At 41.0% G+C, this 24,209-nt stretch overlaps 3 protein-coding genes across 9 annotated transcripts; 2 read left to right on the top strand and 1 right to left on the bottom strand.

Annotated features, from left to right (window-relative positions):
• Window positions 1–1,708: 1,708 nt before the first annotated feature.
• On the bottom strand, window positions 1,709–4,423 carry LOC118319616. 2 transcript variants are annotated; one of them, XM_035650134.1, is made up of 6 exons: window positions 4,357–4,423; window positions 3,399–3,438; window positions 3,266–3,321; window positions 2,870–3,031; window positions 1,853–2,442; window positions 1,709–1,778 (listed from the first exon to the last, which is right to left on the bottom strand). In XM_035650134.1, the coding sequence occupies exons 1-6, from the start codon at window positions 4,406–4,408 to the stop codon at window positions 1,767–1,769; spliced, it is 912 nt and encodes a 303-aa protein (XP_035506027.1). In that variant the 5' UTR covers window positions 4,409–4,423; the 3' UTR covers window positions 1,709–1,766. The 2 variants fall into 2 exon arrangements, with proteins under 2 accessions (XP_035506027.1, XP_035506026.1); XM_035650133.1 differs by having other exon boundaries at window positions 2,870–3,193.
• On the top strand, window positions 4,247–11,001 carry LOC118319617. Of its 5 annotated transcripts, XM_035650135.2 has the most exons (4): window positions 4,350–4,552; window positions 4,785–4,898; window positions 7,640–7,722; window positions 7,832–9,876. In XM_035650135.2, exons 1-4 carry the CDS (start codon window positions 4,385–4,387, stop codon window positions 8,190–8,192), a joined length of 726 nt encoding a protein of 241 aa, XP_035506028.2. In that variant the 5' UTR covers window positions 4,350–4,384; the 3' UTR covers window positions 8,193–9,876. The 5 variants fall into 5 exon arrangements, 4 of the variants coding, with proteins under 4 accessions (XP_047190425.1, XP_035506029.2, XP_035506028.2 ...); XM_047334469.1 differs by lacking the exons at window positions 7,640–7,722; window positions 7,832–9,876 and adding an exon at window positions 9,975–11,001 and having other exon boundaries at window positions 4,247–4,552; window positions 4,816–4,898; XM_035650136.2 differs by having other exon boundaries at window positions 4,248–4,552; window positions 7,640–8,107.
• A 1,500-nt stretch (window positions 11,002–12,501) lies between these two features.
• On the top strand, window positions 12,502–19,262 carry slc43a3b (solute carrier family 43 member 3b). 2 transcript variants are annotated; one of them, XM_035650130.2, is made up of 13 exons: window positions 12,502–12,660; window positions 13,043–13,298; window positions 13,447–13,576; window positions 15,115–15,161; window positions 15,296–15,372; window positions 15,889–15,981; window positions 16,085–16,224; window positions 16,608–16,714; window positions 16,866–17,009; window positions 17,318–17,425; window positions 17,596–17,782; window positions 18,345–18,468; window positions 18,572–19,262. In XM_035650130.2, exons 2-13 carry the CDS (start codon window positions 13,115–13,117, stop codon window positions 18,689–18,691), a joined length of 1,461 nt encoding a protein of 486 aa, XP_035506023.1. In that variant the 5' UTR covers window positions 12,502–12,660; window positions 13,043–13,114; the 3' UTR covers window positions 18,692–19,262. The 2 variants fall into 2 exon arrangements, with proteins under 2 accessions (XP_035506023.1, XP_035506025.1); XM_035650132.2 differs by lacking the exons at window positions 13,043–13,298; window positions 13,447–13,576 and having other exon boundaries at window positions 12,519–12,660.
• Window positions 19,263–24,209: the final 4,947 nt, after the last annotated feature.

The raw sequence follows: 24,209 nt of genomic DNA on the forward strand, positions 1-24,209 counted from the left end.
TTGCACCACAAGGTCTGTGAACACGTCCTGTAATAGTTCTTTAGAGGGAGGCAATGTAAGTGCAAGGCCATACAGCTGGATGCAACACTGATCTGATGTAGTCTTCTCAAAAAATATTTCCCAATTTGATGTGTGGTTGTGGAGTGTGCTCCCTAAGGCAAGGAATATCTTATAAAATGATAACGGCTGTTTAGAGGGATGCTGTACAAGTGCAAGGGGACGCAACAGTGAACTGCTGTGTTCTGTGGACAGAAAATATTTGAGTATATTGGTATTTTTGATTAAATGGTGGTGGAGTGCGCTCTCTAACACGTCACTATAAATCTGAATGGACATGATGCGAGTGCAAAAACCCAACAAATTGAAATCATCACTCAAGGCCTGTAGGTGAGAATTTGACATTAACACAGGACAGAGCACTGACCCAATGTGTTCTTTGAAGAAAAGATATATCCAGATTTGGTGTTTTGATTGAATGGTGGTAGAGAGCGCTCCCTAACACGTCACCCTAAATTTCAGTTGTGTCGGGTGACTAATCTTCCTGGAAAAAAGCATATGGCACAGCTTTCATCACAGCTTAATTTGACGTGGATGGGGTTTAAAAAAAGAAACATTCTGATCTGGAGTCAGAAGGTACAGATTTTGAACTACTCATTTTGATTGATCCATTTCCCATGGGAAATGTTTCCCTTGAATGCATTAGCAATTAAGACAAGTCAAGAGTCACAACTATTTGATCGGACACTTGAGCTTCTGATTTGGAGGTCATACGCATAGCTATTGAGCCACAAAGACAGCAGGGAATTGACGTAGAGCCACTTTAGTGGAATGCCCTATAGGAGCACACTACAGAAAGCCTCAAGTCTAAGCCAACAAGATGTCACTGACACATGAGAAAAAAAACACAAGCAATCATGGTGTTTAGCTAAAGCAAGCTTGAAGAGTCCTGACAGTGGCCCAAAATGTACAGCCGGTTTGAAATAGTGTCTTCTAAAATGCCTGAGTTTACCCCACTTCCATTTGACTAGTGAGTGACAACTTGTGCATGGTCTAAAAAGAAAGGTTTCAAAAAAACTTAAGCCTCAGTTATCAATATGAAAAGAGCAACTTTTAATGAGTATTTATTATTGGGGCTCAGACAACAATTTGTCTAATGCAATAAGACATTGACCAAGAAAGACTTCTATAAATCCTCAGGCATTCAGAGGCCATGGCTTGGTATCATAACTTAGGGGTCAGTCTATAGTGTGACAGCCTTTGCTGTGTCTGTATAATTATCCAGGAAATTACCTCCAGCTTTAAGGTTTGCATAACTAATGGGAACCAAGGAGTTTAGAGTTGTAGGTTTCACCCCCAATGTAACAAAAATGCAACCTTGTAAGTCACATCTGTTACCATGTCTGTAGCGAAAAGCTTTTAGAGAGATGGCAGACAAATTTGGATATGACCAATTCAACTTGTAGATCAGATACTGACAAACATGCATTGTGGCACATGCTTCCTTGAAAGTAAAATTAACTTCTGTGAAAGGATGTTCACATGAACCAAATTCAATGTCAGTTTATCCATTTAACCAAGAGGCTGTTTCATATTAAAAGCCCAAGACACAACCACCAACTCAATGAACTCCCCACATGCTACATCACTGCTCAAGATGGTTTTGCTGCTAAAGGAGTTACGTTACATTGAAAGAAAATAAAACCCAATGTATTTGTCAAGGTCTTTATTGAGTTCAGAGATGCTGTCACGCTGGAGGGATCCCCCACTTATTGGCCAACCTTAAAGACAATAGGTTAACATTAGCACAAGTCACAGTAAGCTCCAGAATGTCTGCAAATTTATATCAACCTACCTTGGCTGAGTTATAACCTCTATAACCACCTGCTTGGCTGAGAGTTGGTTGCATGGCAGTTCCATGGGAAGAAGGTTGGTTAACTGCTGCTGCACCACCATGTCCATATCCACTCACAGGGGGTCGTTTATCGTCAGAGGGCTGAGGGACTTCAGGGGAAACCTGCTCTGAAGGACCAGTGTTGTAGGGAGGATATTCTCTCACATAGTGAGCATCTTGCCAGTGGTCTGTTCCCTGCTCGAAGCTGCTGCTGGAGTGACTGAATGTGCCTGGTGGATATTGGCCAGTCAGGAACATGTAGTCGTAGTAAGGATAAATGGTCCAGCTTCTGCGAAAGTCAGGCTGTGGCCAAGGTGGACTGGTGAAGCTTGGTCCAGCAGACATGAGCAGAGGAGGTGGTGGCAGGTAGCCTTGTTCCTCTGTCTCCATCTGGTAGTCACCATTTTCACGGCTGTTTTCATAATGGGACAACTCTCCTGCCTGGTAGTCTGGTTGAAGAGGTGGACTCACAAACCCAATGCCACTGGACCCAACAGCTGGCATTTCCTCAGCTCCAGAGAAAATTGGAGAGGCAACAACCCAGTTCATATCTGAGGAAACAAACAGAGACCACAAGATATGCTCAGGATGAGCTTGTCAGATATTTCACTTACTGACTGTAAAACCACACAGTCAGTAAGTATAGAAAGTAATAAACTACTTTAGATTAAGTCCTGCATACACAATCCTAAATTTTATTACCAATGTACCCCCCATCAAAAAAACACTTACTCTATGGTGAAATTTAAGAGCTTAAGTCACAAAGAGCTTTGTGCCACAAGATAAACTCAGACTGTGACATCAAAAATCCAGCATAGCTTTGCATGCCTCCCATCCTGATCAGACTATTACTCACCTGTGTGGGTAGCAGGGCCTGAAGCTACACGTTTCAGTTCAAGATCACCCTGTGATAAAGTCTAATGAATGTATAGACACATTGTGAACATAGAAGTAATACTATTAAGCATGATTTGCTACCTTGCGGTGGGCCAGGTTGAAAAGCAGCTCCTAGCTGTGTTGAGCCGACAGGATTTCCTGTTGCTGCTCTGCTCCTGTATCCTGACTGAACTGGTCTAGAAGCACTGGAGCTACCTGATGCTTCTGGCCCTCTCTGAACAGCAGGCTGAGAGGCACTGGACTCTGGTTGTGGCACAGGGAGATAAAATGGTGTGTAGACTGCAGAGGAAGCAACGTTAGCCATTACTCCAGGTGAGTTCTGGCTGGAAGGTGCACCCTGGTTAGAGCCAAAACCAGGAGCAACATTTGTGTAACTGCTGCCATAGGACGCACTGGGATTAGAAGCTGGAAATAAGAAGGTCGTTAGAAGTAAATTAAACTGAGCCATGTAAATGTTTTACCTCACTGTGATATTACCTTTCTGAGCAGGGAAGCAGCATATGTCCAAAATCAGCAAAACAAAGAGGGAAGCCCTGAAATTAAAAAAAAAGTAAGAACACTTATTTCCCAACAAGCAAACAAAAGGCCACATAAAAGAAGCGCAACTTACCCTAAGAAGAACTGTGCAGTCGTCATATTGAAGGCCAACACTAAAGAAACAGTGGAACACACAGGTTTATAAAGGCTGCCAGGCTGGATCAATCAGAGCTGAACAAGGGACCAATGGACAGCTGCTGGTGAAGGACTCAATGAAGGCGGGTCAAACCTCAGCAGATAGTCTAAATCAGGATCAGGTGCTAAACGTTAGTGGTGTCCCTTCATTATTGTGCTGCTGCTGAATGCAAAAATAAATGTTTGATTCATGTCTGATTGTTCTTCTTGTTATTCAGTCAGAGTTTTGTCACTTTGTAGAAATGAAATGCAATTTTATTAAGCTATTAATCCCTTTGGTTCCCCCCAAAATTAAATTTTTTGACTTTTACTAGATGTTCTGAACAATGTGACTTTTATTGTTTGTTAATTTGTGTATTATTTTTATTATTATATATATTATTATAAATATTATTTCACAACTTCACCATCACACATTAATGCTATATTATTAAATGGTCACACGATGGCGCCATCATGCTAAAGCATACAAAAAGTCTTCTACTCAAACACTTCAATCAATTCTTTGTTTTTCAAACTCAATTGTATGGGCAAAGATTTAAGTATGGACAGCAAGTGTTGCTGAATTGTCCTTTTGATGTATCAACCCATCGAAAAACAATCTTTCCATTTTAACTTCCTCTGTGTTACTGGTAAGATCTATCCATCTATTGTTATGATAAAGAGTGAGACATACTGGCCTAGGTCAATACTTTGTATGAGAAATATTAATGTTTCTCTTCCTCTTTTCTGTATACTGTATTCTGAATGAGACTTAATTAAATGCATTTTAAGTGCAAAGGCTCACAGGCGTAGCTTCTCTACAGTTTCTCCATGAGCAATTGCTAAAAGAGAATTTGGCAACAACAACAACAACAACAACAACAACAACAAAAGGGAATAAAGTGCATTTGGACCTGGAGGAGGCAGGGTGAGAGAGCAGAGATGCAGCGATATAGAGGCAGACATAAGTGTTTTTATCTGATGGCAAAACAGAAGCTGCTGTGCCCTGCCCACCCTGTCAGCATGCAGCGGCCGCAGCATGTGGGTCGCCCGAGTGCTTGCATCTTATGGGAAGAACAACATGTGGATGGTGTGGACAATAGGACCACAGTAGGTTATACATCCTCCCACAAAAAGCCACTGAATGAAAATAGATAAGAAGCTCTTTTGTCAGATTATCACACAATTGTTTATTTGGGGAACTGTTCTGTGTGTGTGTGTGTGTGTGTGTGTGTGTGTGTGTGTGTGTGTTATGTTTGTAGTCTGTTGCAGCAGGGTGATTTCTTGAGTTTTTTTTAGGGTTTTTTAAAGATTTTTCTTTTTTGGTTTGTGACTTCTTAAGAATCATTACTTCCACATTGATGCTCTCCCAGGCCTGGACAGCCGTCATCCTCACTTCCTGCTTGTGTCAGGGGCTTCCTCTCTTCAGTCGGGGGCTCAGTTGGACCTAAGTCAGGTGAGAAACTGGATCAGCGCTTATTCCAATGTTCAGCCATAAAAACTACACAGTTGCTGTTTGTAAATATGTTTAAATTCTGTTTATCATTCTGTACTGCCCTAGTGTGTCCGGGTGTTAGACGATGTATGAACTCATGTGAACACCCTGGGAAACAACTTTACAGTCACTGCTTCATGTGTCACTGCACACAGTCTTGTGTATGCTCAATGAACAGAATCTCCTTAACCAGGGTTCAGTATTTGTCTTGGGTTGAAATTAACTAATGAATTTTTAGACATTAATCTGGAGTGGAGTGTGTTTTTGACAGGGTAAAACACTAGTAATATTTAGGAGACCTTATTAACAGAAATGTCATATGCTTTCCATAACAGTGTGTTGTAATATTTACAAATGCCTGAAAAAAATATACAATGTTTTTTCTTTATCTTTGAATGAGTTAATTTTAGCTCCTATTGTGGTGTTTAGATTGTTTCGGTTTGCAACTTCACCACCAGATTTCGCCAAACATCACACACTGTAGCTTTAAGCTTTATAAACAATTGTCCAGGTTAAGTTAAATTTAAATTTTTTTTCCCAGGAGGGAAAAACTGACAACACATCTGACCTCACACCAACACACTATACAGACCAAAACTGTTCAGCATCATTACATTAGAATATATCGCATGCATAGCAAAACGTTGTCATATGTATGTGTTGCTGTCACCACAGTTTAAAACTATTGATTTAAAGGCATAAGGAATTAAGACTAAAATTGTATTTTGGAGTGAACGTTCATTTGGAATTTCCAAAGAAAGAGTTTTGGACACAACTTTAACACAGGTCGGAGGGGGGAAAAATGCAGCCCAGAGACTGAGGGAGAGAGGGGAGGGGTGAGAAATGTGTCTGTGGGGAGGATACCACAGTTTGAAATCACAATTGAAATTGAATTCAAAACTCATGAAGCCTTGTATTGTTTTGAATATATGAATTGGTATTGTCTTGTGTTTCTGATGCCGCTATGATTTGATTTCCATCCTTTGCCCTTGGTCTGCAGGTGAAAAACCTTTTTGTTTTAGACTTCTACAAATGGGGTCTGTTGAGAATAAAAACTTCTTCAGGTCCAATTCTGTGGCTGGTTCAGATGAGTTTTATTCACTGCCCAGAGGAGACAGAAAATCACAGCAAGGCAATACAGTTCACATCAAGGCAAGACTAAAGCAATGGTCATTGGACATGTCAATTTACAACACATGTGTTTCACTCGGGAGGTAGCCATTTGGCCCAAACGCCTGAATTCTCTGTCTGTCCTGTTCCTGAATGAATAGATCAAGAATAGAACAGGTATCTGATAATCAACGTGAGTATCAGCACAGGGCTTCCTGTTAAGCAGAAACTAGGAAGTCCATCGGCATTCACAAAGACAGAAAGAAAGAATTAAGGCTCATTATATCATATATACATTTTTGTCTCTGTTTTTTTATTTATCAATTGTCCCAAAACGTTGTCATCAGCAAAAATGTAGTATTTTGGGATTTTGTCAACCTCAACATTTTAAGAAAGAAGAAGTAGAAAGAAGAGTTCGAAGTTCCATCTGTGTTACAAATATGAGGACATCCTTAGACATCATTAGATTTTGCTGGTGTCAACACTTTCCCTTTTGGCACGACAGCTTTGCTCGTTACGCAAACACAGAATCACACTTGACTTGTAATAATTCCCTTGCACCTAAACATTACATCTTCGTGGCTAACCTATACCTGGAACCACTGCAACCCAAATCAAAGGCTCGATCACGAATCAGTCAAAGGGATTAACTACCATTAATCCTAATGTCCGGTCATGGGTTTAAGGAAATATTATTAATGAGTCACAAGGTGTGGGCGTACGAAGAGAGCTGTGTCTTGTGGTCGTGGTTAGACATACATGTCATACAGATGCATACAGGTCTGTTGTACTCCCCCCTCTGGGCTCTGCTGACCACAATACTGTTCAGCTCATCCCGGCATACATTCCTATTATGAGGAGAGTTAAGAAGGTCACTAAAAACATCAAGCAGTGGACTAATGGCAGCATTCTAGCTCTCCAAGGATGTTTGGAATCCACAGACTGGAGTAACCTTTTAACCCCCTCCGACAACCTCGATGAGCAAGTGGACACTGTCTCCTCTTATGTCTCATTCTGTGTGGACAGCATCATTGCCTCCAAAACTGTCACAATCTTCCCCAACAATAAACCATGGGTTACCAAAGGGCTCAAAGAAATCCTTAACAAAAAGAAGAGGGTCTTTTTTCACTGGCTCCGAATCTGAGAAGAAAGAGGTCAACGAGGAAGTTAAGCGGGCCATTGAAGCAGCCAAGCTGAAATACAAAAATAAAATGGAGGAAAAATTCACAGAGGGGAACCTCCGCTCAGCTTGGCAGGGCCTAAAAAACATGGCTGCTTTGAACATCACCACCACCTGCCAATGCTGCCTATGAAAATATGTGTTGCTGTCTTGAGTGTCACCCCGTCCTGGTACTCATAAGATGGTCCTTGAGAGAGAGAGGCAGCGATGGGACAGCTTGACATGACCTATAGTGACCCAGACTCCCTCCCATACGATACAGGACTAAAATGCATCTGTCATGATGGTATCATGGCAGCCCTCCTCTACCCCTTTTCGTTTCATTGTTTGTTTTCCCCCGTGTGTTTTCCTGCATGTTTCTCCCCTGCTCTGTGTCTGTCTGTGTGTTGGTGGGCGTGGCTTGTCCCTGCAGGTGGCGACATGTGGAGATCATCACCAATCATTCCCTCAGTATAAGAAGACCGGTCTGAGATCCACTCGGCGCCAGATCGATCGGTCAGCAAGAGCGGCATCGTTGTTGTGATCCTGGCTCCAGTTACCTCGGTCATTTTCCCTGTGTCCTTAGCTTGTGTAGCTAACCCTTCCTTGTGTTCGTTTATTATAGTTTTCCCTCGTTGCTTGCCTCAACCATTCTGCCGCCTGCCTGCCTGCCTGCCTGCCTGCCTGCCTGCCTGCACTGTGTTGGATTTGTTTGTTCCCTCGGAGGACGCCATCGCCAGGTGGAGGAACGTCACGTATCGTACTGGGACTGTGGGATTCACTCTGCACACTCTGGAGAGCTCACCACCACCCACCTCTCACCACTGAGACCCCGGACACGCCACCCAAAGCGCGCCTTGCACTGTATATTATCTTACACATTAAATCACGTTATATTTGATCCCGTGTTGTGTCTTGCATTTGGGTCCAGTTCCCCGTGTATCATTCGTGACAGCGTCCTCTTACTTCAAGCTTTTTGGTTCTGATGCCTGCATGTGATCTGTACCAACAATCTTCCCTGTCAGCAGATCTGTGCCTTAATGAACTCATGTATTTAATCAAAGGCAATGGAATTCTTAAGTCATTTTTCATTCAAAATCTAAATACAATTGTTTTTTTTAAATCAATACACTGGCATCACAAACTGTTTAAAACTGTCTTATTATACAAATAGAATTGTATTTAAAACTTTTGGTTTAAAGGCATAAGGAATTAAGACAAATTGTATTGTGGAGTGAGCGTTCATTTGGAATTTCCAAAGAAAGAGTTTTGGACACAACTTTAACACAGGTCTGAGGGGGGAAAACATGCAGCCCAGAGACTGAGGGAGAGAGGGGAGGGGTGAGAAATGTGTCTGTGGGGAGGATACCACAGTTTGAAATCACAATTGAAATTGAATTCAAAACTCATGAAGCCTTGTGTTGTTTTGAATATATGAATTGGTATTGTCTTGTGTTTCTGATGCCGCTATGATTTGATTTCCATCCTTTGCCCTTGATCTGCAGGTGAAAAACCTTTTTGTTTTAGACTTCTACAAATGGGGTCTGTTGAGAATAAAAACTTCTTCAGGTCCAATTCTGTGGCTGGTTCAGATGAGTTTTATTCACTGCCCAGTGGAGACAGAAAATCACAGCAAGGCAATACAGTTCACATCAAGGCAAGACTAAAGCAATGGTCATTGGACATGTCAATTTACAACACATGTGTTTCACTCGGGAGGTAGCCATTTGGCCCAAACGCCTGAATTCTCTGTCTGTCCTGTTCCTGAATGAATAGATCAAGAATAGAACAGGTATCTGATAATCAACGTGAGTATCAGCACAGGGCTTCCTGTTAAGCAGAAACTAGGAAGTCCATCGGCATTCACAAAGACAGAAAGAAAGAATTAAGGCTCATTATATCATATATACATTTTTGTCTCTGTTTTTCATTTATCAATTCTCCCAAAACGTTGTCATCAGCAAAAATGTAGTATTTTGGGGATTTTGTCAACTTCAACATTTTAAGAAAGAAGAAGTAGAAAGAAGAGTCCGAAGGTCCATCTGTGTTACAAATATGAGGACATCCTTAGACATCATTAGATTTTGCTGGTGTCAACACTTTCCCTTTTGGCACGACAGCTTTGCTTGTTACGCAAACACAGAATCACACTTGACTTGTAATAATTCCCTTGCACCTAAATATTACATCTTCGTGGCTAACCTATACCTGGAACCACTGCAACCCAAATCAAAGGCTCGATCACGAATCAGTCAAAGGGATTAACTACCATTAATCATAATGTCCGGTCATGGGTTTAAGGAAATATTATTAATGAGTCACAAGGTGTGGGCGTACGAAGAGAGCTGTGTCTTGTGGTCGTGGTTAGACATACATGTCATACAGATGCATACAGGTCTGTTGTACTCCCCCCTCTGGGCTCTGCTGACCACAATACTGTTCAGCTCATCCCGGCATACATTCCTATTATGAGGAGAGTTAAGAAGGTCACTAAGAACATCAAGCAGTGGACTAATGGCAGCATTCTAGCTCTCCAAGGATGTTTGGAATCCACAGACTGGAGTAACCTTTTAACCCCCTCCGACAACCTCGATGAGCAAGTGGACACTGTCTCCTCTTATGTCTCATTCTGTCCAGCCCAGAAAAGTCACTTTTCTGGGCTACATTGTGGAAAACGGGAAAACGCCGGTTTATCCGCAACTACAGCCAGGTAGTGGCACCCATGACCAGACTAACCTCTCCCTCTGTACCGTTTGTTTGGTCCCCAGCTGCTGAGAAGGCTTTCGTGGACCTAAAGGGACGCTTCTCATCAGCACCTGTGCTCGTCCAACTGGATCCCTCCAGCCAGTTTATCGTCGAGGTGGACGCTTCGGACAGTGGAGTGGGAGCGGTGCTCTCACAACGCTCGGCAGGTGATAAGAGGTTACATCCCTGTGCTTTTTTCTCTAGAAAACTCTCACCTGCTGAGCAGAACTATGATGTGGGCAACCGGGAACTACTCGCGGTGAAACTGGCATTGGAGGAATGGACACTGGCTGGAAGGAGCAGAGACACCGTTTGTGGTCTGCACCGACCACAAGAACCTGGCATACACCCAGACGGCCAAACGTTTCAACTCTCGTCAGGCCCGGTGGGCCTTGTTCTTCGGCCGGTTCAATTTCTCCCTCGCCTATCGTCCGGGCAGCAAGAACATCAAACCGGATGCTCTGTCCAGACAGTTTGGTCCTGTGGAGGAGGAATCAGCTGCACCTGACAACATCCTTCCCACGTCCTGTGTGGTGGCTGATGAAGCCTCGTGTTGTTTTGAATAGATGAGTTGGTATTGTCTTGTGTTTCTGACGCCGCTATGATTTGATTTCCATCCTTTGCCCTTGATCTGCACTGATCTGACTTCTACAAATGGGGTCTGTTGAGAATATCTCAAACACTCTCATGCATATCAATCATTGTATTGTGTCCTTTCTCCCCCAATTTATGTTCATTTGTTTACTAATTTTCTATCTTTTATTTCTTGTGTTTGTTTCATTTGTTTTTTTTAAATTGGAATCGATTATCTTCATCCATCTTCAAACAACATTTATATCACTATAATATATCAGAGTTAATATACAGCATATCAGCAACAATCACACCATCTCTCTCTCACCATTCTCTCTACCTTGCTCTCATTTCCATGCTTTCCCTTTATATCCTTCCCCCCTTACTATTATTATTATGATTATTATTTCTTTATTTTATTATAATTTTTTCTCCTCTCCCTGGCCTAGAGGAAAGAAAAGAGGAAAAAATAAAGAAATTTAAAAAAAATTAAAAGCTAAAATAAACAAACAATAAACAAACAGACAGAATTAAATCAACTGTCAAAACCAAATCTTATCCCTCGTCAACAGACTCTCTCCCTTTGGGTCTGGGGTTGTTCTGAATAGGAAGAAGAAGGTAAACGAGCACATCCCTCGACAGCCAGTTCCCTCCCCAGGGTCTGAGAGCGACTGAGGAAATGGGACCAGTGTTTCAATAATTTGACATAAAATTGGAAAAGACAAAACCTCACACAGAAACAAAAACTTATTTTTCCCTCTCTTCTTTAAAAAAAAAAATACATATATATACACCGCCGAACTCCCTCTTTGTTACTTTATCCTTTTCCTCACTGATTAAAAAGGAAAAATACAAATGCAAACCGTCCGCCGAACTTCCTACTTTCACAACCCCCCCAACCACACACACACACACACACACACACACACACACACACACAAACACACACACATATATATATATTTATATTTATTATTATTGTATTTAATTATCTCTCTCTTTATATTCATAGTCACCACTTTACAAACCAAGTTATGTATTTTCCCCTCTGACTTCACTCCCTCTTTGTTACTTTATCCTTTTCCTCACTGATTAAAAAGGAAAAATACAAATCCAAACCGTCCGCCGAACTTCCTACTTTCACAACCCCCCCAACCACACACACACACACACACACACACACATACTACCTCGCCTACTTTCACACACACACACACACACACACACACACACACACACACACACACACACACACTCACACACACTACCTTTGTCTGTCAGCTCGTTATTTTTTTGTGCATCTTATGTCTTACTGTCATTGTTGTAGCCCACCCTATATGTTTCTCACCAAACCTGTAAACGTGTCTTGTCTCACTTGTTGTATCATGCATTAAAAAAAAATATATATATATATATATATTAAAAAAATGAAATCAGATCGGGAGGAGAAATTCAGCCAGCTGCTGACTGAGATGAGCAGTAGCCGGGCAGGAAGACCCCCCACCTGGAACAACCGCCCCTGGCACATACACATGCTCCGAGACGTTCAATCTTTCTTTCTTTCTTCTCACTTTCTTTGTATTACATTTTTTTGAAAATATGATCAGACAATAAATACATTTTAGTGGCCAGCCAGTTTTTCTTCCGGGGAGGCCTGTAGCATCATGCGAAGTCATGTGTTACTGCAGCATCCTTTCTTGGAGCCTGCTGGGAAGTATAAAGTCTATCAAGGATGCTTTGTTTGACTCACATGAGCTTTTCGGTAGAAACACTCACCAGCATCCACATCTGGAATACAGTTCAAAGCATAGCTGATGACTGGATTTCTGGTAACACATGGGAGTTTATTTTCTGCAGCCCCGAGAGAAGATACATTTTCTTTGTTGAGCAGCAGAGAGAGAACATGATTGTGAAAGAGAGAAGGGAGGGAGGGAACTGCTGAAGAAGAGGCGGGAAAAGGATTATATAAAGAAGGAAAGGGGACAAGAGCAAAGAGGTGTGGTTTGTGAGAGCACATTTTAAATTCTTGTTACTCCTGTTTTAAAAGGTCTTCATTAACTGTATTGTAAACAAGACAGTATTGACAAGTGGAATTTTTTTTTGCATGATATTTCCTTTTTGTGGCTTCACAACAAGGTAATTTAGTTAAAGATTAATATTTTCCTCCTGTTTTTAAGATGCATGTTTTATGAACAACCAGTGTGTCAGTAAATATAACTTTTATGATTACTGTGTTTCTGAACTTCTGCATCTCATTTCTTTTTGGAAGAGAACTGGCGGAGTTGCCTGGACTCAGGGACATTTTGTGCCCAGATGTTTCTCATATTTGCCTAATAAGGCTTAAAACGTTACTATTTTCATTGTTTTTGACATGTCATGCAGGACCCTGTTTGTTTACATGAAAATGAGTTTGTTACTTTCCAGTACAGTGTTTTAAAGGTGCAGAATGGACTCATTTCAACTCTTAGTCCTTTCTAAAGGATTTGATAACCAATTCTACCCATTTATTTTTTGGCAGGAGCCGTTACAGAATGTCCATGCAGGTGAAGATATAGATTTCGAGCATTTGTGTCTGTGAGTGCTGTGAATCATGGCAGGTTTTCAGAACAGCTTGGCAGTGCGACACTGGCTCACCTTTGCCACGGGTCTGGTGGAGTGTTTGTGTTTCGCTGGAGCTGTGTTCGGATGGGCTTCGCTTGTTTTTGTCCTCCAGAGAGAGGGCTACTTCGGCTCTCTGTGCGTCAACACCACGGCCAATGCAACAGAGGTCTTAGGTTAGTTTGATGTCGTCGCCTCCACAGCTCTGCATTCTGAATGTCTTTATTCAATACTTTAAGTCTAAAATAAATTCCAACTCCCGATGATATTTGGAGATATTTTTACGCTGACCTCTCTGACCTCTGTGTGTTTGTGTGTCTGCAGACTGCAGTGGACAGGATGAACAGTTCTCACTTGTCTTCACCATTGCTTCATTTGTTAACAATTTCCTGTCGTTGCCCAATGGTTTCATCTTTGACCATTTTGGCACGACGGTGGCTCGGCTCTTAGGAATGTGAGTCCAACGCCTTTGTTCATGTGATTATTGAGTAGTGAGTAAAAAAGGTGCAGAAAGAAACATTTCCTAGTTAGGAAAGTTTTTCATTTGATTCTCCATCAGAAAAATATCACATACTGCCCATGATTAAACTTTCTAAATCAGCACAGTTAATCATAGCACAATATTCAATATGAGATGAAAGACTCCTTTTTATTTTGTCGATCAAACCTTCACTTTCTAACAGCGGGAGCACAGTGAATTTTGCAATAACAATTATTCCAAGATATTCTGCCGTGAAATGTTTTTAGTCAGGGTCAAGGATTTTACTATACCGTGTTTTACTGCACTCAGATGTGCACATCGTATTGTCTGAATCAAGTCTTTGAATGAAAAGAACAATTTGGTTGGCGAATTCATTGACTAATTGATTTGTGTGTGTGAGGTAAAAAGTGACGGCAGCAGACACACAAATAGTTTTGCATCATACATACCACAGCCTAATACTCGGCAATGCAGCATGCAGACAAATGTTCCATGACAAATGTAAATGAACAAAAATCAGTAAAGGGCAATGAGATGCCAACCTGTTGAGAAATTGCAAAGCAAAACAAAAAACCATTGATTACGTAAAGATGGAGGTGAGGGTCTTTTTGGTCAGATGTTCATTAATTGTGATTAAAAAGTCCTCACATAGCCTCACACACACAGACACGAACACTGCCCAGCTTATTGTTCCAGATTTATCTGAAACTGCAATAACAAACTGCAACTAAGGACATCCATATGTTTCCACTAAAAGAGGGTGGAGGGAAAATAAAAAGCTAAGGAATGCAAATAGTTGGAGAGGCAGGAAGAGATGAGGAGGGAGATCAGCTTAGGACAGGCTATGAGAAGGAAATTAAAGTCGACCAAAAGTACATAAAACCTTGGTATGAACTTGTTTTTAGTGTGATGTTATTGTAAGGCAAGGCAAGGCAAGTTTATTTGTATACCACATTTCAACAACATGTCCTTGGCAGAGGGAACAGATTGGACGCAGGAGATAGAGAGGAATAGTTTTCCTCCCAACCTGTTTAGGCATAGTCCATCTGCTTAAAAAATATGTCTGCACTCCCAGAAAAAGTTGAAGTTGCCTAGAAAAAGAAATGAATGGACATTGTATGCAGTTGAGAGCCAAGAGTTCAGCTCAGTAGTCTTGAGAATTTCTCGACTCCTTTTCTAAAAGGTGGCAAGGGCCCACTGATGAACACTTCTGTATCCAGACAGCTGACTGTGATCAACAGATCAGAAAAGTCTTGCTTCAGTACTTCAGACTGCTGTTTCACAATATCATTTGACCCTATGTTCAATATGATGTTTTTCATGTCAGACACCATGTACTAGAGTATCACATTTTTTTGTTTTATTGATGACAGTATGTAGAATTCTATTTCTTTGTAAGATCAAATTTTGCATCTCAAATGCTCCGACACCACCATTGTATGTTTAATGGTTGAAGATCCCAATATGCCAAACAACATGATAACACAGAAATTGTCTTTCCCCCCCACCAGATGTCTTTACACCATGGGCACCTTGATGTTTGCCTTCTCGACTTCAGGTGAAAAATAATTCTTTGTCTGTTCACTTCCTGCTCTTTCAGGCCCTTGTTGTCTAAAGAAATGTTAGACTATAGAGGTTTTACAGCAAGCAGATGGGAATATTTATTTGTCCCAATTTGTCCTTTTCCATCAGCTCTGTCCATCCTGGTCTTCCCAGCTCTCACACTTGTGGCAGGTGGTGGCATCTTGTTTCTGATTACCAACATTCAGGTATTAAAAACACAGTCACACATTATTCTGTTTTTGTATGGAAAATGGTTGAATATTAAGTATTTTCTCTCTGTAACAGAATAAAACATGTAGGCTTCTGTCACATACGTGTGTAATATATTTGTTGTGCTCTGTTGGTATCACATAAAGGAGTAAGACACATGATCAAGAACTACTAACCCCATCTCATCCTATGACCCATTGAAAAAAAACACTGACAGAGAATTGACAGTTGTATGCAGGATTTTTTTTTTTTTTCATGATATTAGAGATTTTTGTGTTCTCCGGATATAAATGTTCAGGTCTGTCCTCAGGCCATTACTAGGAACGAAGACAAAAGACAAGAGAGTCTCAGATCTCTGGGGTTGTGAGTTTGAATGGTGTGTTGCCGGGACAATCAGGCAATCGGCTGTAAAAAAAAAAAAAAAGAAAGAAAAGAAAACATAATTTCTGAGAAGGTTGCACACACAGAGAGACCTAAATGTTTTTTGATGAATTTCAATTTCTCTCCTAAAGGTAGGAAACTTGTTCGGCGTTCATCGCTCCACCGTCATCACTTTGTATAACGGGGCTTTCGACTCTTCCTCAGGGCTCTTTTTTGTCATCAAGGTGAGAAGAATTCACACATCTCTCTCATTGATAACCATCTATAGGGGAAACACTCATTCCAAGTACTATTGATGATCTCCACCCTGTCTTGTTTCTCCTGCAGCTGTCATATGAGTGTGGTGTCTCTCTGCGGGCCGCCTTCCTCTTTATTTCTGCCTGCAGCGTCTTTCATGTGATCAGGACTTTCTTCTTGATGCCCAAACGCTTCATTCCATACCCGCTGCCTGAGCATTACACCTACGGGTATGAATCTCCAACACACCACAGACATCACCCCCTCACATATGTGCGTCATGTGCTCATGTGTCATGTGCAAAAAGGGCTCATTATTGTGTGTACAACAGAAGAAATTTGAAAAAAAAATTGAATATATCTTTTATGTATTTAAAAGCTTAGTGAAAATGGCTTTTTTAAGAATGTCAGTTTTTGATTAAAAAAATAAGCATTTTCATCAACTGTGTACTTTGCTAAATATGAAACATGTAAACAATGTTTACTGTAAATTTGTGGGCATAATGTGATTGAGGACTTACAGCCTTACACATTCAGTGAAACAAAGAGGCTAAGATCTCCTGCAGTTCCCTCAGTCTGTGGCTGAATCCACTGTGACCTCTGACCTCTGTCAGGATAAGCTGTGGTAAATCAAAGAGCTCCAAGGTGACAGCAAATAGTAACACGCCGATGACAGAGGAAACAACTACAATGCATGACAAGGACGCCCCGGTGAAACAAGGTCTGTGTGCGCATCCAGAGGGTTTGTGCCGTTTACTACGTCATTGATCAAAAGTACAAGATAGGAAAGAATGGCCTCATATTCCAGATCACATATTTCTTCACCGTGTTTTTCCCTTTGCAACTCTGTGACATCCCCTCTTCTCTTGCAGAGAAGACTTTACGTGAGTGCGTGCTGTCCAGGTTCTTTCTGTTTCACCTGCTCTGGTTGTCAGTGATGCAGCTCAGACATTACCTGTTTATCGGCACCCTCAACCCCATGCTGCAAGGGCTGTCGGCAGGAGATCCCTCGCTGGGTAAAAACACACACTGCACAACATCACCTCCCATGGAAGTCCAAAAAAAAAGGAAAAACCTTCCTTATCAAGAAAAATTTCTTCATAACCATTCTTGTTGGTAATTTTCTAATATACAGTATTTACTCAAGACTTTGAGTCTGGTCTGTGAATTGGGCTGTATTAGTAAATGTCCGTTTATTTGCCTCTCTACAATTAAATACTGTTGAGCCTAACAATATGAATTATTGCCATATGTCATGGACTTTTGGCTATGTTTATGTCCTTTTCATCTACCTTTTCTCACCTTTTCTTGTGTTTTCCTGCAGTGGGCCAGTACATCAATGCCTTTGCTATCACCCAGATGTGTGGGGTGCTTTGTGCCCCCTGGAACGGCCTCATCATTGACAGACACAAGGGCAAAACTCGTGCTGCAGGTAGTAATGACAAATAAAGCCATGACCATAGCAGAGTCTCGTATACTGTATGTGCGTGTGCACAGGACTTTCTCTCTGAACAACACTATTATAAAACAATGTTATTATTATTCTCTTGCAGAAAGCGTTTTACTGTTACTGAAATCTAGTGTGTTGTTGTGTGTTTATAGGAGAGAGTGAACAGGAGTCAGACCTGCGGGCCATGGTGCTTTCTCTCTCCCTGACAGCGCTGCAGTGTGTGTTGTTCTCAGTCTGTGCCGCGACCCCGTACCTGCCGCTTCAGTACTTAACCTTTGTCCTGCAGGTGCTCAACCGTTCCTTCCTCTACGGTGGCAACGCAGCCTTCCTCAGCGTGGCGTGAGTATTGATAAACGCAGTCACACAATCACGTCAATAATCATGTTTTCCAGAGGCTGAAAGAACGTAGAGATGTTCTTTTTTGTTATGAATATACACTTGCACAAATGATCACGCAACCATACAATACTCTCGACACAGGTGCTACAGTACCACGACTTCGGTAATTTGTTAATGTTACTTGCTTTCTAGTTGAGTCTATTCATTTTCTTTGCTAGCTGTTACTATGAACCATCCCCCTTACAACAGGCAAGATCTTCACAGGCTACAATTACACACTTAGTTTTAAAATACAGGAATATTAAAACCCTATCAGCATAACATAAAATTAATTTGAGACAAAAGACAATCAAAATTATCCATATGAAATTTTTAAATAGCATATACATGTTGACAGACATGGTTTATAACACTAAAATACAGTTGTAATCAGTTATAAAAGTGTTAAATTACATTATATATTAATGTTTTAATCCTTAAAAATTCAGTGATTTCTCAATTTCTGTGCTCATGCTCTTGGTCATTCATCCCTGTCTTTGCCTCGTCGTCTCCGTTTGTGCAGTTTCCCAGGGTGTCACTTTGGGAAGCTGTTTGGTCTGGTCATGGCTCTGTCGGCAGTGTTTTCCCTGCTACAATATCCCTGCTTTGCTCTGGTGAAAGGACCTCTGGGTGGAGACCCTTTATATGTGAGTACATCACAAAGAGTTGATGAACACTGTAAGTCCCTCAGCTTCCACATCTCTGAGACGTCCACTCCAATGTGTGCCTCTCCTCCTCACATGTCTGCAGGTGAACATCGCCCTGACGATGCTCAGCCTGCTCCCCTTCATCCATCCGCTCTCTGTCTACCTGCACTGTCGAAGACTTGCATCCCAGCGAGTCAAGACCGGAGCCGGCGCTGCTTCCTAAAGTCTGTAAAATGTGATCGCTGACTCACACTTTCTATTACCACTGACTCTGTCACATCTTCAGTTTGTGTGTTTAAAGTTTTGTGCTACATGCAGCCTGTTTAGAACATAACATCAAGAACTTTTAACCACACTTACCTACTACAAATGAGTAAAGTGTGAGTAAAGTCCGTCACATTTTAATTTCTGCCTACGTCAGAGCAAAGGGAAAACTCCAGAACAGAAGGGGCCTATAATGCACCTATTACGCTGGTTGCTAAACGCCATGCAAAACGATGAAGAGCAGTGGACAAGCAAACACGTTGCGATGTCTTATCTGGTTGTGACCAGAGCCGTTGTTAGACAGACTAGCGACAACGGAAGTCCAAAATGCTTGCACGTCACATGACTCGTGTAAACTTTAGATAGTTCCCGGAAGTTCTTGGCGCGCAATTAGAATCCATTATTCAGAGTGACAGAACTGTGATTTGGGGTAATTAGTTTTCTATAAATGTATCGATTTACAATATAGGAGACCGACATGCCTATGTAGTTACTCTAGTTAGTGTAGTGTCTTTTTGTCCATATATGGAATCAGAGGGGAATATGGGCTTACTTCTCTTCCTTTGGAATGTTATGCAAGGGGTCTTTCAAGGACCCTTACCACTCCTTTACTTGGCCTTGAAAGTTACACGTCTCACATAGCATAACTTGATTTGAACCAGGTGTTCCTTATCAAGCCAACGATGGGCCTATAAATGTAACCCCCGGGAAGAGTCGGGAGGGTTGTCCTTTTGGCCGGACACTCTCCAGGTTCTGCAGTGCTTGAATCGATGCTGGTCTTTTTGTAATAAACCTTTATATACAATCCAAGGCGGTCTCGGCGGACTTCTCTTCAATACATCTTCACATCATCGCTACTTAGTATACAACATTAGTCAATACAATTGTTTTTTAATTAAAATTGAATTACTAATTTAATGCTTCAATGCACATGTTGATTTTATTCAGATGTGCTGATAATAAACAATCTGATATTTAAAAGTCTTACCCTCATAAGTGCAACACAGACGGTCCATTGATCCATTCTGCTGCTACTCTAATGCGCTGCTGCTCACTTCCAGGAATTATTGAGAGGCTCCATGATCCGCCATTGCTGGAAAAAAAATGGTCCAGCGGAGTGAATGGAGTTGCTACTCTCTCTTCCAACTACTCTGGTTGTGGCCCAAGAACAGGGCCTCAACCATGGCTCGATTCATGAGTGCAGTTCAGTATCATTTGCTCTGTGAGGCGACGCAGCACTGCCCTCTGCTGGACACTGTTGGATAAAGACCTCACTCGAGTCAATCAACAGTAAGATTTTTTTGTTTCCAAAATGGGAATTCTCAGGTGTTTGGTGTCTTAGGCAACTTTTACTTTTTCATGTCAACACATAAATAGTCTTCCTGTTTTAGGTCTGGATATTTTCCAAGGAGCCAAATGGTGGTTGCCAATTTGCAGCCACCAAATGAAATGTACCTTCTGCTATCAACTTAAATTGTTATATTTTCTATCTTTACTTAAATAAATGTTTCAGATTTCCACTGAGGTGAGATGAATTATGTACTTCAGGGTGGTATAAACACTAATCTATTAAACAGACCAAAATATACATGAAACAACTGTTGTAAATCTCTGTTTTTCACTAGATGATATATCAAGTCCGAATCCTGATTCTCCCCGAATTTACTTTTGACGTCCTAGTTTGTCAGTTGATTTGACTGACTGGTGTGTTTAATACAACATTGGCTGCACAAGTTCTAATTCTTAAAAATCTTTACATTTTTGTTTAGAAATATTTTATTTCCATTCAACGCTGCATTAAACTCTTAAAAATAGGTGAACAGTTATTTAAACACGCTTTGTTTAACTGTCAAATGACAAATGAAAGGCACATGCCACAAAATGTACACTTGAAGATGAGACATGTCTTCAGGGTTTGACCTGAAAACTGTTGTATCATGTCTTCTGTGGCTTTGAAAGGAGCTTTTTCTGTCATCAGGGTGATCTCAGCTTGTGCTTGGAAACTACAACTTTATCTCAACTGTAGGTGTGGAGTTGGAAAGACATATACCAGAACTACTGAAAGATGCAATTGCATGGCATTATGTTCTGCTGTAGCGAACTTAACCACAAATTCCCCAATTGTGTAGCTTTAAATCTGTGGTGCAATCTTGCATGATATAAAGGGAAAAAAGAGAAAAAGACAAAATAACTGTGAGGGAACATTCTCTCAGGAGCGAGGGCACAACAGTCAGTAGAAACACAGAAGATGACTGAAGCTCTGCACCACGAATAAAAGCAATGCATCAGTCCAAACAGAACACAACTGACCAAATTTGTATTCAACGTTGGCCTGCACTCACTCCTTGTTGATTTATTGAACGAAGAACCTTCAGCCCCAGAGGCAAATGGGTGACAGATTTTCCAGTGATGCACAGACCACCATATTGGCAATCTGGGTGGGAGTTGTCATGTTGTTACTGATTGTGCTTGAGAAGTTTCACAGTGCAGAATCGCCTGGGGGGGGGGGGGGGGGAATCTCTGGCAGAGTTCAAACCTGAAATAACAGGGACACTCCTCCTCAACAGCCTCTCTCGAATTCTCACCTGCTGTGTCATGACACCGTGAGCCCAGAAGAACTTGATTATGCTCTGCGTCTGTCATGTCAAGTGTGTTTGTGTGCGCGCGCGTGTGTGTGTGTGTGTGTGTCCAGGGAACATGTTCATGTGTGACAGGTTCTTCTCCTCTCGTCTGCGTCATCAATGATCACAACTCCAGTATCTATGGCGATTTATAAATACAAACTTTCATAAGAGGAGTGGAAGATAAAAATAAGTCTGTTAATGAGGTGATTTGTTATGTGTTGTGTGTGTGTGTGTGTGTGTGTGTGTGTGTGTGTTTTTCGTAAACTGAATCTCTTGCAGACTGATGATTTTTTTCCTTGACACACACATTTGGAAAGCGCACTCAAAATGCACCAACTAACTTGTGTCTGCTCTGTTTGATTGGAGCAGCAGGAGTTGTAATGGCCTCACATTTTGTGTTTTAATATGTTGTTTTCCATCTGCTGTGTAAATGTACTATATTTATGAAGTGCTTTCTAGTCTTTTTGACTTGTTGACAATCAAAGCGCTTCACACGTTACAAGTCCCATTCATACACATTCATACAATGCTGCTATTTACTGCCACATTCATACACTGCTAGAGGCAAGTGTCTTGCCCAAGAAGCAAGTCATGTGAACTAGGGGAAGCTCTACCTCCAGCTACAGCCACCCCACGTCCCCTCGTGGGTAAGCGCAGCTGAAACGAAAATGACTCACAAGGCAACAACACATACTGATGCTCTGGATTTTTGGTTGCAACCCAAAGATAAGCACGCCAGATTGCTTAAGACTAATAAAATGGTGACGTGAATCTATCTCTTATATGTACTTTTAAATAAGGGGGGGGAAAGCAAAGATCACATTATGTGGACGTAAGTATGTGGACATTTTTGTTAACACAAGTCTGTGCTGTTGGTTTGTTTCAGTAGTGTGAAGAACATTTGCTCAAGCCCTGTTGTGTAGTGATTTGATACAGATCATTTGCACTTTAATATGGTTTTACTTTCTCACGTTCTGCAGAAAAATGTTCTACTTTTTACACCACATTTATTCGACAGCTGTACAACTCTTTGAGATTTTGATCACAATTGTTAAAATTGTGATCAGACAACTTTTGTTTTACAGGCAAATTGTGAGATCTCGTAAAACATTTATCATTAAAACCGCAAGAACTATTGAATTGGAACCACTGAGTACAACAGTAAATGCTACATGACAGCATCACTGATAATAATACAATAATATAATTCATAGAAATGCACCTAATCCTAACACTCACTCAGGTTTTTTTCATTCTTTCAACTGTTTATGAATTAATACTTCTTCTTTTTTTTAATTTTACTTATCTAAAATTAATCTCTGTGGGACTTCTAATTCTTAGAGGATCTTTACAATGTGGTTTAGATCGTTTTCTCAACCAACATTTTTCAGGATCATGGCTCAGCAAATAATCACTCACTGTCATGGCTCGTGTAATTGGCCTTTTCCTACTTCAACGTGCACATTGCAATGTCCCCCAGAAAATGGTTTTCCCCAGTTTGCTGTGGAAGAAGTTAACTGGACAGTGACGAACCATGACTACAACCCCATCCTGCAGCTTTGCGATGGCCCAGAACACTGACTACATATAAGGCCATATAACCCAGCACCCATGTTGAACCTTACTAGTGTTGAGTGATGCTGAATGGGAGCAAATTCTTGAAATCTGTCTCTAACATCTTGTCGAAAGCCTTCATGGAGAACTGGCTGTCTCATATTCACAGTAATAGTCATTATATTTTCCCCCATTAAAATGTTTAATGTTTACAGTGGGTTGTGCAGATTGTAAAGCACTCAGCGTATTGGTATTCCTGCCTTAATAAATATTAAACGGCTTGAGGTTAATTATTTTTTCAATAGTCACATAAAGCTGACAAAAGATGCAATGTTTGGTTGTACACATACATTTAACTGTTTAACATGATATAGGTAACAGCATTACACATGACACATCTACAGTTTAGATTCTCTTGTTCTATCTCACCGCGTTCTTAAAACTGGAGTTAAGAGACGTTTAACTGAGACTGCGGCCCACATTTAACTGTTGAGCCTTTTGAGAAACTGAACAGGAATCAGTTCAAATCAGTTGCAAATATGAACTTTAGACACTGAAGCTTTTAAATATCATATTATTCATTATCTCGCTGAGAAAGTCTCTATCAGACCTTTGTTGTCCCAAATGACGCCCACATTAGGTCTGACTCATGCATTTCTACACATGTCAACCTAACCCTGCATTTATTAGCTTGGACTTGAAAAAAGATGCAAAACTTTTGTATTTTATCATTTGCCTACAGTCGGATTATGTTACTTGACCGTTTTATCATGCACCCACATTTCAGGGAATGTAAAAGTGTGTTTCATTTTTATTTGTACAAAATCATATCACGTAAAAACATCTCAGTGAAATGATTCCACCCAGCGCAAACTCTCAAAGAAAAACACAAAAATGTATCACAAAAAGAAAGTTGGAGAAGCTTTAAGAACGTTGATTGGAATAGATTGATCAGTGTCCAATACACTCAACACTGTCATGACACAGTATTGAAGGTCAGCTTCTTGGAGAGTCTCTTCTCTCTCCTCTCAACCCTGTTGTAGTTGGAAGAATCAGACACCCTGTCCATACAAAGGGTCTTCATCACAGTGTGTGAGTGTGTTTGTATGTGAGTGGAGGTTATGGACAGAGTCAGTCAGCGTCAGAGTCTTTGGACATGCTGTGTTTACACCAGTTCAAATGCCAGAGTACCCGTGATTCACGTTGACACAGCAGGCTAGTGAGATTGGAGTGTATTTGTTGAAACATACATTTATCACTTTTTTTCCCACTGATGTAAATGTATGGGTCATGAATCAC

This window comes from Scophthalmus maximus, chromosome 9 (assembly GCF_022379125.1).
Source record: "Scophthalmus maximus strain ysfricsl-2021 chromosome 9, ASM2237912v1, whole genome shotgun sequence".
NCBI lineage: Eukaryota > Metazoa > Chordata > Actinopteri > Pleuronectiformes > Scophthalmidae > Scophthalmus > Scophthalmus maximus.

Coding starts and splice junctions, on each gene's coding strand:
- LOC118319617 (XM_035650135.2), top strand. CDS start 4,385: ATGCAGCGATATAGAGGCAGACATAAGTGTTTTTATCTGATGGCAAAA. Junction 4,553..4,784: donor GTGTGGACAATAGGACCACA/GTAGGTTATACA, acceptor TGACTTCTTAAG/AATCATTACTTCCACATTGA. Junction 4,899..7,639: donor CTCAGTTGGACCTAAGTCAG/GTGAGAAACTGG, acceptor TTGTCCCTGCAG/GTGGCGACATGTGGAGATCA.
- slc43a3b (XM_035650130.2), top strand. CDS start 13,115: ATGGCAGGTTTTCAGAACAGCTTGGCAGTGCGACACTGGCTCACCTTT. Junction 13,299..13,446: donor CAATGCAACAGAGGTCTTAG/GTTAGTTTGATG, acceptor GTGTGTCTGCAG/ACTGCAGTGGACAGGATGAA. Junction 16,715..16,865: donor GGACGCCCCGGTGAAACAAG/GTCTGTGTGCGC, acceptor CTTCTCTTGCAG/AGAAGACTTTACGTGAGTGC.
- LOC118319616 (XM_035650133.1), bottom strand. CDS start 4,408: ATGTCTGCCTCTATATCGCTGCATCTCTGCTCTCTCACCCTGCCTCCT. Junction 3,194..3,265: donor CTGCTTCCCTGCTCAGAAAG/GTAATATCACAG, acceptor TCTTATTTCCAG/CTTCTAATCCCAGTGCGTCC. Junction 2,443..2,869: donor TCAACCTGGCCCACCGCAAG/GTAGCAAATCAT, acceptor TTGTTTCCTCAG/ATATGAACTGGGTTGTTGCC.